This window comes from Vicugna pacos, chromosome 9 (assembly GCF_048564905.1).
Source record: "Vicugna pacos chromosome 9, VicPac4, whole genome shotgun sequence".
Taxonomy (NCBI): Eukaryota; Metazoa; Chordata; class Mammalia; order Artiodactyla; family Camelidae; genus Vicugna; species Vicugna pacos.
The window spans coordinates 72,061,405-72,074,098 of record NC_132995.1 but is presented as its reverse complement, the minus strand read 5'-3'; the positions used below and the strand labels follow the sequence as shown (position 1 = coordinate 72,074,098).

Below are 12,694 nucleotides of genomic sequence, written 5' to 3'. Positions count from 1 at the left end.
CTGCTGCTCCTGCACGGCGGACGTGGTTCAGGCACCGGCACACGCTGTGTGTTCTGGGCCCCCAAGAAGCTTATGCTTGCCAAGCCGAGAGGGACCACAGGTCGCTCACGCTCTCCTGTCTACCTCACTCTTTCCACTCTGGTTTCTTGCCATCTCATTTTACTAAACTAGACACATGCATCAAAAGAGACTTTAAGTTCAAGGCGGTTATTTCTCTTTTTACATTTTTTTCCCTTTCTGATGTAATGAGAAAAGCTATGGCTTCATGAGTGGAAGACTACTAATACTGAATTCTACTGCTTAGCCGTGTTCTGACAGTGACTTTATTTATTCATTCACTTACTTATTCCAGCATCATTTATGAAGTCCTTCCTGCGTATCTGTGGGTGTTCAGGAATAGAGATACAAAGATGAGGACGGCCATCCAGGAGAGGAAACAGACATGCAAAAATTCCAACACTGTGTGATACCTGTTGCAACTCAGGTTGAAGAAGAGAAGGAGGAATTAATTCTGGTGGAGAGATCAGAGAATAACTCAAAGAGAAGGGAATGCTTGGAGAATTCCTCTTAAGTGACTGGAAAGACATTCCGGATGTAGGAAAGAGCATGTGAAAATGCACGCAGACCCCAAGCAACCGACGGTCTTGTCCTGTGCTGTTTCCTCTTCAAGAGCTCATGCTTCGGCATCCGCCTCCCATCCCAAGCACAGAGAAGGGAAGCCGATTTCTCCCATGCTTTCTGATTGTAAAATGTGCTCCTTTAATATTGACGTATCTAATTTCTTTCATGTTTCTCCAGCAAATAATCTCAACCTAATTCTTATTCCCACTCCTATAAATGCCAAATACTAACATTTTGTTTTCTAATGTCACTAAAACATATACTTGGCTTCCAACACGAAAGAAAAATTTGTGGATAAAGGTCTAACTGCAGTTACATTCTCATTTATGTATTGTTCACAACTTTTTATCTCAAACACTTGCGGCCAAGTGTATCTCAGAATTCAGAATTTTTTTTTCTCTTAGACTTTAGGAAAGAACTATGGTCCGCATACTACATTGTACTAATGCCTCCAGCAAGACGTGGGGTAGCAGTCGACAATCAAGCACATTAGCCTCTCGGCAGTAAACATTTAAACGTACACTCTAAGAGAAATAAAGATAATAAATAGCCTTGCATCAGCTGAGGCCAGGTTTGCTGCCAAATGAATTATGTGAAACATTTGGTTTCAGTGCTTTTTGGGTCTCAGAATTCTTAACGAGAGAGTGGGACTTGTATCATGGTTAACCCTTATTTCATAGGAATTTCAAGAGATTAATTAACGCGTCCAGGTTGCTTAGCTGGTGAGTATGGAAGCCGCACGGAAGGCGCGCCGTCTTGCTCTGAACTCTGCTGGTTACCACGGCCCCACGAGCAGCAGCAATCATTTCCCTTTTACTGAGTCGCCAGGTGTTTGCCAGGTAGCAGTGGGAATTAAGATAAATGAGCATAAATTAGCAAGGTGTTCCTTTCTCACAGCAGTTTCTGCTTCCTCATCCTCACGGATTTCCTGGTTGCTGACTGTCTGCGTGGACCTGAAGGTCATGTCCTTGGCAGCAAACTGGCTCTGTCCTCATCATTCTTTTTGCTGACATGTCTTTGACCCAACTGCTGAACGGACTCCCTGCCCCGGGCTGCTCAGCGGGCATTTTCGACCGCTGGCCTTTCAGAAGCCCCGGGTGCTGCGCCTCTGGGTCTCCTCTCCTGACTCGCTTTCTGTGTCGTTTCTCTTCCAGCTCAGAATCCTTTCTCACCAGCTTTCTCCATCACGAGAAGCTTGCGCTGTGCTCCGCGCTGTTCTTCTCTTCATTCCCCTTGGCGCTGCAGCTCCTCGTATGCCTCCATCAGAATCACGATGTGAAGAATGCAGACCCCTGGACCCACCTCTGACCGCCTAGATCAGGATGTCCAGGAGTGGCACCTGGGAACCTGCGTTGTCATGAGCATGCCAGGTGGTGTTTAAGTACCAAGAATTCGAGATCAGCAGCTCTGTGGTGTCGAGCGGGGCTGGTGACTGCTCTTCCTAGGGGGCCCGCGCTCACGCTTGCAGGCACAGATTTGTACAACGTGCACCCAGAGACCAGAGCAAACTATAAATGCCTGGCTTCTTGCTCTTTCAAAGCCACTTGAAGAAACATTGCTTGGAAAGTTTAATCGATCAATAAGCAAGGTATGCATAGGGAGACTATACTAAATATACTAATTACTTCAAAGCTTCAAAGAGAACATGACTAATTTGGTCAAATCCTTTTTTCCATGGCTCAAGTCTCATTTTCCTTCCATCTGCAAACACTGTGCTGTAATTGGTTTTTTCTAAATTTCTACTCTAATTTATTTTAGCCTGACCTCTGAGCAAAAGATTACATTCAGTAACAATTGTACTTTCCAAACAAATCTTTCCTGTCTAAAGCCAGCTGCTTCTTGCAGGTCTTTCTAAAAAGGGTCTGAATCTCCTCTTGTTTTCCCTAGAGCATGGAAACACGGTAAGAAGCAGTGACCTATTCTTTAGCTAATGAGAATATAATGCGAATTGTTTCAAAGATACACACACACACACACACACACACACACCAGCAACGCTAGGAAGGAACAGTTCGGAAGCCACCTGCACCTTGGATCCAAAGTACTTCGGTTCACTGTTGTGACATTAACCTAAAGGAGATAGTTGCCTATTGTCTGAGTCATGTCAGCCCTCCCCAGAGAATCCAGTCCGGAGCCTAGACCGTCTATTACCCGACCGTCTGCTTGTTCCTCACTTTAGTGTTGAGAAAGGAATCACTAATATAATCACACAGGCAAAATTTTTTTTAACAAACGATAATGCCGAAAATTACCCTTGCAATTTTGATGAAGGCTGAGCTTACCAAAATATAGTCTGAATCTAGATTCAAACTATCAGAAAATCAATTTCCATTTATGTCATCGACACAAGTGTCTCCATCATTATCCATCCTTTATCTGAATATGTAAGTTTTGAAAGGAGTGTGGAAGTCCTTTAAGGACAAAATGGCACAGCGCAGCGCAGTGTGTACACGTCAGCTTGCACAGTGACCGCATACATTTGAGACGATGCTTTTACCGATGATGATAAACTATCAAAACGATTATGTCAGAAACAAGTGACTTGATGTATTTATGTTGGTTGAGTGTACAGTTATTTGTAAATTTTTTAAAATTATGAACAACCTTACAATGTTGATGGTCATTGATAAAGGCAAGATACTTGCAGACTCAGTTTATGATAATATGATTAGTTACACCGATAATGCTGTTTAGCACAGTCTTGCTAATTACAATATTATAAATATTAATGTCACCCAGCCTTGCTGTTTGATTGCCACTCATGGAGTCATTCATCACGATATTTTCCTGGAATCCACACTGTAAGATTTTTCTTTCTTTCTCCCTTTTATTTTTCATTTCTGGACTTAAGAGTCAGACACATTCTCCAAGAAGCCTGTATTTTTTGGCTTTCTGTTCAGAAGAATAGTGATATTTTCCATTAAAAGTAACCAAATGTAAGTCATTATATGCTGTTTCTCTGATTCTTTCTGAGTCCCTAACCCTGCCATCCAAAGCAGAGTACCCAGGGTTTTTGTTTTCCATTCTTTTTCATGTGACCTGTTTCAAGTTAAGATTCATTTGAATTATTAAATGCTTCCTTAAAGAATCTTTTTATACTTGCCTCTCTTTTTTTAAAGTTAATTATTGATGTAGTGACAAGCTGAAAAGACTAAGAATTATAATTTTTTCCTCCCCTCATTCAGGACTCCAGAAGCGTCTTCTGACAATGGTTGTCTATTTAGAATAACACAAAGGAAATACAAAGGCGAAATGCTGAATGTTGTTTTAGAAAAGATTTGCAAAAATCACTGTATTATACAAAATGTAAATGTAGTGTATATTTCTCTGAAAATAGCAGTTAGTGAGAAAGTTGGGACATAACCTTTTGAGCCCAGGTTTAACCACACAGCAGAAGCAGTTACAAAAGATTCTGATTAGATTTAAATTTTAAAAACTTCATCCTATTATTCAAGGCTCCAGTGATTTGATTGTCTTGAAAATAGAAAGGTAATGTTATAATTTCCAGAGCTTATTAAAGAATAAAAAAATCTCCAGCCTCCCACTGGAAAGAGTGCCAGTCATCACCACAGCAAGCAAGAGCTGGGAGGCACTTTACACTATAAGCTTCAATTTTTTTCTTTTATGTGACCTTGCGTTACATGGGTTTCATAAAAATGTAACTCACAGACGTATCATATAGTTGTAATTAAGCCTCCCTCTGAGTGATTCTGCTGTAGAAAGCACATCTAACCAGCACTGCATTTCCTCTGTTTGTGAGACGGTGGGAGGGACGGTAAACAAGACTTGAGACAGAAAATGACCCAGGCAGAGTTCTCCAGGACAGCCCAGGAGACGAGGCCACATACCTTGCCCACGAGTGCAGCAATACGAGGAATCGGTTTTCCTTTCTGATGACTCCCGGTAGCTGGACTCTGCCCATCCCAGTCTTGCAGTTCTTCAATGCTTTTCAGATACAGCAAGGCTCTGAGGCCAGTGCAGTAGTCTTGGATGACAGTGAAATCCTGATTCTGGACAGCACTGCATACCTAGAAAAGATGGCGCAACCAAGCAAACGTCAAACCAAGAGCTAACTCCCCAAACGGACTCAGTTTCCATGCAATCAACAAAATGTGCATGCCAGGCACTGTTCTAAGGATGGCACGGCAATCACTGCCTGGAGGGGCTGGGAGCAGGAGAGCGGGAAGGGCTGCTAAGGGGCACAAGGGAACTTCCAGGGACTATGAGTACTTCCATCAACTTGATGTGGTGATGGTCTCAGGTGTACACATATTTCAAAACATCAGATCATACACTTCAAATATGTACAGTTTACCTTAAGTCAGGAATAGTCAGTATGGCTGTTAAAACTTCAGTATGATCAGTTGAATTTCCAAGGAGTTAAACTTAACACAAGGTAAGAATGGACATTTGTAACGCTCTTGTTTTCCCTCCATTGGGATGTTCTGCATGGAGGTGGTTCTCACGTCTGGAGATGGCCACGCTGAGGCTGGGGTGCTGATCATCATTCAACTCAAGCACCACGTACCACCGTTCACCTCTTACTGTCCTCCCTTTTATTGACTATGCTCCAGTCGCCCGGGTCTTTCCTCTTTTCCTCAGATTTCCCAGATTCTTTCTTTGCCATGAGATCTTGCTGCTTAAAAGGCCCTTCCCTTCTGCAGATCGTTGACTACTTCTTCAGTCTCATGGTGAGTATCACTTCTTCAAGGGGCCCCCAGGAGCCCAAAGGAGGTTAAGGCCTCTTTAATTCGTGTATTCTTGACTTTTAACTCTTGCAAGATTATTGCATTGACATCTCCCTCCCCAAATATACTGATGCGTCAGGAGGGAAGAACCCACATTTATTTTGGTTAGCATATTATCTCCAGCGACTAGCACCGAGTTTGTCACCTATTCTGCTCTTAATAAGTCTATGTGGAGTGAATGCATAATTCAGGAATTTTTTTTTAATTCGTTTGTTAGAAAATAGAGATTTAATTCTAGAGTTAAAGAAGGTTGAATCTGAGAAACTAGGATCCGTCAAATAAAAATATACTTAAGAGTCTGTGTTAGGATTTGAGTTAGAGCTTGCATTTAGTGGATTTAGAGAAACACTTCTGAGCTGACTATTTACAAAGATACTTCTCCAATTCTGATGCCACATATAAACTCCAAAGACTCATTTACAACTGAGAGTAGGACCTCTTCACCCATATGGCCCACCATCACTTCAAATTCAAAATTTACAGTATGGAATTCAACACCTCTCCTTATCTATATTCCACATCCATCCATCTAACAAAACTAAGCAAAGCAAAACTCAATTCTATCCCATTTTCCCAGATGTTAAATTCTTAGCATGTATCATAGTGCCTGGCAATGGCAGCCAATAAAGAAAAACCATGTCATACTTGAAGGTAGATGATGAAATACTTGAAAACAGGAGAATAAATGCTGAGTCTTTAATGAATAAATTTTATTGGAACCCTCATGCCTTGCACACTACCCAATACCTAGCTATTTGCTAGATTGGTTGAGAAAACTTATTGGAAACACACTAAGGGGTTCCACAATAGGGAACAGGAAGTAGACAGAGACAGAAAAATGGCAGGAGAAAAAAAAATCTAGCAGTTGTCAGCAAGAAGTGGTAGTGAGTTCATGACGTATGTGCAGAACTCTGGGAGTACAAGCACTGAAAAGGAAGGCTAAGGAAGGTCATGAAGGACGCTAAGCAGAAGAGAGCCAAGACAGCCACGGAAGGTGTCATCACAGAAGATGTCACGGGCTACACAAAGGTCAGTAACGAAAGTAATTGTTAAATTTAGCAATCGAACGACACTGATCAACATTTGCATTATAGGGAAGGAGCCCACATCAGGGCAGAGGCCATCTTATCTTACAGTGAGTGGAGGGAGGATAGGAAGACAGGAAGACACACAGCTCTTAGGAGAAGTCTGGCTCATGCAAGAGAAAGAAGAGAGAAAGAAAGAGTACACGTAGGGGGATTTGTACCTTATTTTTATAGGGGAGATCAGGGGGTTTTAGGGGGATGCAGCCATGTTACATTTCAGGATAGGGCAGAATGACTTCTGTGTATTAAATTTCTGCCAAAATTGGCTGAATGATGGTGTGCTAATAGAACAATGTAACAGCTAACATGAGGTGAGCTTTTACTACGGGCCACACACTCTGTTAAACACTTTCTAATGTATTATATCATTTAGTTCTCAAAATAACTCTAAGAGGTAGATTTCATTGTTAGCCCCATTTTACAGTTGAGGGAAGTGAGACTTAGAGACGTTAAATGATTTGCCCCAGGAAGGCTACATGGTTAGAAAGTGAATTATATTGCATAATTCATGACCGTGCAGTCTAAGGTCGCTAAGGCACAGACATTTACAGAGGAAAAACCCTTCATGTAACTGTGATTCTATTTTCCTTCAACAGTTCCATGAACCACACACACACACACACACACACATATCTATTTTAAATGATCAGTTATCCAAATATAACTGTTATTTTGAAAAAACCACACTGCTAGATGAAAACTGTCAATGTCCTCCTATTTTAAATTATTTACTTTTTACTTGTATAATATGAGTAAAAACAACAAGCCAAAACCAAGAAATGGAAATAAAAACCCTTCATTTCCTATTGTGAAAGGCTATGTGTTACTACAATGAAGGAAAGAACATTGAATAAACACTAAACACAGACAAGAATATTTTCTAGGAAGCCCATTTATATTACATCAAAAAATTCTGTTTCTCAGGAGGACAATTTGAGCATTAATTAGGCCTGTTATAACTTTCTAAGAGTTGATTTTTTTCAGAAAAATTATGAAGAACATCATCATACTTTCCACTGCAGAATTTTTTTTACTGTAAAAGTCAACTGATGCTTTACTTAATCGTCTTTGTTCACTGTGGTGATTCTATTTTTTTGTAGCATATGCTAATGGGTACACTTTTACTATAGTCTTAAAATAGATCACCATATGAACATAAGAAATCAGATTTTGAAAATCACATCATGTCACGTAATTTATAGGATGTTCAAGACTATTGTGAAAACCTGTAGCTAAAAGGACTCCAGATACTCTGCAATGTATGAACGGTAAAGTTTAATCTCAGTTCTCCCTAATTTTTCCAACGAGCAGATACAAGAGCCACTAATTCTCTTCATCCACCAACATGGCACCATTTGCATACAGTAGACTCGGCCAAGTGGTGTTGGAGTAATCAACAAATAGACTTGGTGTATTTTAACTATGGAAGAACCTGACAGGGCTGAAGGCTAAAAAGACTGCCCCTTCCCCCTCCTCTTGTGAGCTCTTTATTCTACAGCGCTAGTGCTTCACGTAATCGGGAGCTACGCTGAGCACGTGAAGGGGACAGAGCACTTGAAGAGGGAGGAGAGACTACCAGATGGCGACTAAACGTGGCTGGGATGGTGCGCTGTGCTGGAAACCCTGGAAGCCACCATCAGGCACGGGTGTCAGAAGGGATCACTTCTGATACGTTTCATTGTAAGGCAAAAAAGCCACACTGCTTATATAACTTCCTAAATTAGGGAGTAATGTAACTTTTATTTTCCGTAAGATTACACATTAATTTTTCTGATAGAATTACTGATAACAGAAACATTCACATTGATATTTCTTTTTAAAATTTTATATATATTATATATATATAGATATCTATATATAGATATCTATATATGAGGATTTTATTAAAACACAGATTCTGTTTCTGTAGGTTTGAAGTGATGTCCGAGATTCTGCACTTGGGACAAGCTCCCGGGTGATGCTGATGCTTCTGGACCACACGCAGAATAGCAAGGACTTAAATACTGGTAGGGATGAATCTCACCTTACCCTAAAATGCTGTCTGCAAATTTCTTCCTTGACAAATAATTTCTTGATTTTTACTCTTAGATTGTAGCAACATTCTCGTGGCCCTTTAAAGAAACACTACAGTTATTTTCTGATTAAATAGTAATGAGACCCAAAATAAACCTTAGGACTCAAGCACACCACTCAGAGCAGAGCTTTGTCCCTGGGATTTGATGCTCAGAAAATGGATTTGGCTCCGAAAGGTGCCTTGTTCTTGCCCAACCTCCCCTGTGGGCTTTATCTCTATCTCAAAGGTAGATGGTTCCTTTTAAAACTCCAAACATGTAGCTGCTCTTCCTAAATGGGTGTATTTTATATGACATCTCTTAATTGTTTGTTTAACAGCTCTGATTAGGGCTCTTAATAGCGGTTAACATGTTTGCTTAGTATAATTTGTAAGTTCTCTATGGTGAAGGCTGGTTTATCTTTCTTCGCAGCAGGGCATCAGGTGCCATTATAAGGATCATTGCCGCCATTAATTATTTCCATAAGCGTGACTCTCCCTGCAGCGAGCTGCTTTAAACCGGGGCCCCGGGATTCTCAGCAGGACCAGCCCCCTGCAGCGGCTGCGTAGGTGGCAGCCGCCCATGCAGCCTGATTTGAGGTGTGCCATGAAGCTCCCGCCGCCACCGAACGGTCTCCTCCAGGGGTCTGACACAGTGCCCTGAATTTTCACGTTAGGTGCGGGCACATTTAAATGAACCTGTCTGTGCAAAGTGACCGTGTAAATACTTAGGAGGTGACAGAGGGTCGTGGGGTGCTGTGCCTTTCTCGTTATTTCTCATTAAATGAGATTACCATATTAATAGTAAATAATCTATTTATGGTGATTTATATTTTAGAAATCTCCTTTACATACATTACTTCTTTCAATACTCAGAATAAGATTACTGGTTAGGCAGGAGAGAGGACAGCAAAGAGCTCGAACTTGAGGAACTGTTTCTTAAAGTCTAATCGAGTGGGTTTTGCACCGTATCAAGTATGACAGCCTAAGGGTTAAGAACATGCAGACAGAAGGCAGGCTGAATTCGGTTTGAACTACATCTTAGCTGCCTATGTATGAGAAACTTTCTTCACTTAGAAGCAGAGATTAAATACTTAGCACACAGGAAAGCAAAACACAATGTATTTAAGTGCATGAACTAGTAGCTAGTACTTCGTAAGGTAGATTGGCACCAGAAATAAATTTCACAACCTGAATAAACCATTAGTGCATGAAGTAGGCAGAATGTAATTTTTTAAAACTATACATTTTTGGTCTAATGCAGTAGAACAAGGCCATGATCTTATTTTTATTTGTAATATGCAATGATCTCAAAAAAACCTCTGGTCTTGTTGTCAGAAGACAAGTCTGAGACCCGGCTCTGTCCTTCAGCCGTGCAATGGATGAAGCTAGTCTTTTAGCTTTTTCTGTTCTCCTCTCCCACCTCCCAATTTGAAAACAGTGGATAACAATACCTAAGTCATTACAGTGAGAATTAAATTACGGCGCGTCCGTCAGAGGAACTGCTCTGGAAATCAATCAGCCAGAAGGGACCTAAACCTCAGAGTCATTATCAGATAATCTAGAATTTAAAGTGCCTGGTGGAGGTCAAAATGGAAGTTTTTGCCTGTAAAGAAAAAGTCAAATTCCTTGAAATGTCAAAGACCATGTACAAGAAAACTAGCAAACAGAATCCAAAACTGGATTAAAAACAGTAATCCCAGGTAGAAATCTGGCAAAGAAGAGCCCCACGGAGGCAGAGCCTTGTGGGGTGGCCTCTGTTGTGTGTAACAGGGCAGCACAGCCTTCACATGGTACCTTGAAGTGTGCCAAGGTTTTCAAACAGGGATGTGGAAGCCTCAGACACAACTCAGGTGATCCCACGACTGCAATTATTCCTTTTCATTTCTCATCACACAGGTGGACAAATTACACTCCAGGTCTTAGCAGTGTGTGTTCCCAGGCTATAAGCAAGTAAAACGCATGTTCACAACTGAAGTGCAAAGGAGTCTCAGAGCTTCTGTGAATTCATTAGTAAGAAGAATATTACAGATTAACTACATTTAAGCAAAAACGGAAATTCTTCTGCAATGTTTATCGCATCCTAAATCATACTAATAGCAGGGTCTTATGTGGCTGGAAGAAGTTCAAGAATATTCCCATGAAACACTGAGTAAAGAGGACTATCCATCCATTCTTAAAGATTTCCCAGAAAAAGAAAAAAAAAAAGATCCTGTGATAGCCCTTCACTAGTCTATTTTGATAAAAGATTAAACTGTTTTAACATGAAACACCTGCAGCATTTCACATGGTGCTTTATTGTTTTCAAAGACAAAAGGGAATTGAGAGATTTTTCAGGCCAGTCTCCTTTTCTCACAGATTAGGAGTCCAGAAAGGTTAAACAGTGAACTGCGCCTGCTCACACAGCTAGCTGGAGTCAGCCCCAGTCTCCCCATCTGGTCTGAAGCTCTCCTGCTATGTCACTGTGTCTCATGTATCTTCACTTAGTCCATGCAAAAACTCTGAGAAGGGGACAGAGAAGGTGCTATTAAATGTTCAGGAAGTGAAGAGATGGAAGCTAAACATTGCTTGCTATGCCCCAACTCAAAAGGTTAGCAGGTGGAAGAGCCAATGATCAGATTCAGATCTTCTGACCTCTGGTTTTATACCTTCTTTCTGTACATTGCAAAATCTTAATTTTAATGTCTTACACAATGAAGTGTGCTCATATGTATTATCTTCCTAAGAAGAAGCACATTATTGCAAAATGGTTTCAAGTTTATTATTTAATGCATAATGGTAGAAATCCATAGATTTTAAAAATGTAGGATCTTAATAATTGGAAGACTACTTGAAGGTTTGCTACTAGAAAACAGACCTCTACTGCTGTTGGATAATAATACAGTTTCCAGTTCCTCTGTCCACACCCACTGATTAAAAACATCAGATTTCCCGAAGGCATGCAACTGGTAATTCCTTACTGAATTGAGTTCTGACCAGTACTGACAAACAGATGTATAAAACTACACTGTACTTTTGAAAGTGGTATACAATACTTATTATTAAAGTAATAATTCAGAATAACAATATCCCCCTACGAGTTCTTGGTACTATATAAACATGGCATTGTCTACTAGAGCTCATGAATAAAACACCAAAATTATAATCTTGATAAAGCTATAGGTGAAAAGACAGCCCCTGGAGATACACAGACACAGGGAGCTAGACAGGGAGATATTTGTATATCCACAAAAAACCACAAATCTTCGTTGTTCTATCATATTAGTTTCCATTTGTCGGAGCTGTACAACATCAAAGTCGCGGTGTCCCTATATATTGCATTTAGCGGTAATGTAACGGGCCACGCGAAGAAATCAAAGTGAGAGTTTCTAAGTAGTTTTCCGGCAATTGAGACAGCGGGCTCTTTCATCTGCTCTGTAACTGGAGCAGTGCATTGATTTAAACTCCTTCTGAGATCTCAAATGCTTTTATACTCTTAGGTCTCTCAAGCAGCTTTTTTTTTTTTTCCCAAAGTGATAAAATTCTAGCATTCAGCAGAATACCATCTTGTTTCCCCAAAAGGAGAGGGCTCATTTCAGCTTTGCTGCTAAACGGCTCAGGATCACTCAGTGAAACAGCTGTCCAATGCCATCCTGTTAAGGAGCGTGGCTCTAAGTTCAGTTTTCTATGTTCTGACCAGAACCAACCGGATTGGGGGGAAGAAAAGAACAACAGAAAAATAGCCCCACAGATGCTGGAACTGAAAGGTTCCGCTCAGAAAAACCCTGATGGATGAGCAGTACTGCTTGTTAATCTTTTTCGAAGTTGTCCTTTTTTTTTTCTTTTTTTTTCTTTTTAACATTTTTTATTGATTTACAATCATTTTACAATGTTGTGTCAAATTCCAGTGTTCAGCACAATTTTTCAGTCATTCATGGACATATACACACTCATTGTCACATTTTTTTCTCTGTGATTTATCATAACATTTTGTGTATATTTCCCTGTGCTATATAGTGTAATCTTGTTTATCTTTTCTACAATTTTGAAATCCCAGTCTATCCCTTCCCACCCTCCACCCCCCTGGTAACCACAAGTCTATATTCTCTGTCTGTGAGTCTATTTCTGTCCTGTATTTATGCTTTGTTTTTGTTTGTTTGTTTGTTTTTGTTTTTGTTTTTTAGATTCCACATATGAGTGATCTCATATGG

The 12,694-nt window shown here is 40.4% G+C and overlaps 1 protein-coding gene across 1 annotated transcript in view; it reads right to left on the bottom strand.

The window, feature by feature from the left end:
* Window positions 1-12,694, bottom strand: part of DPYD (dihydropyrimidine dehydrogenase) — a 722,107-nt gene that overhangs the window by 99,263 nt on the left and 610,150 nt on the right. Inside the window, exon 20 of the mRNA XM_072968149.1 lies at window positions 4,470-4,649. Within this exon, the coding sequence (XP_072824250.1) occupies window positions 4,470-4,649 (180 nt within the window). The remainder of the gene's footprint in view (window positions 1-4,469; window positions 4,650-12,694) is intronic.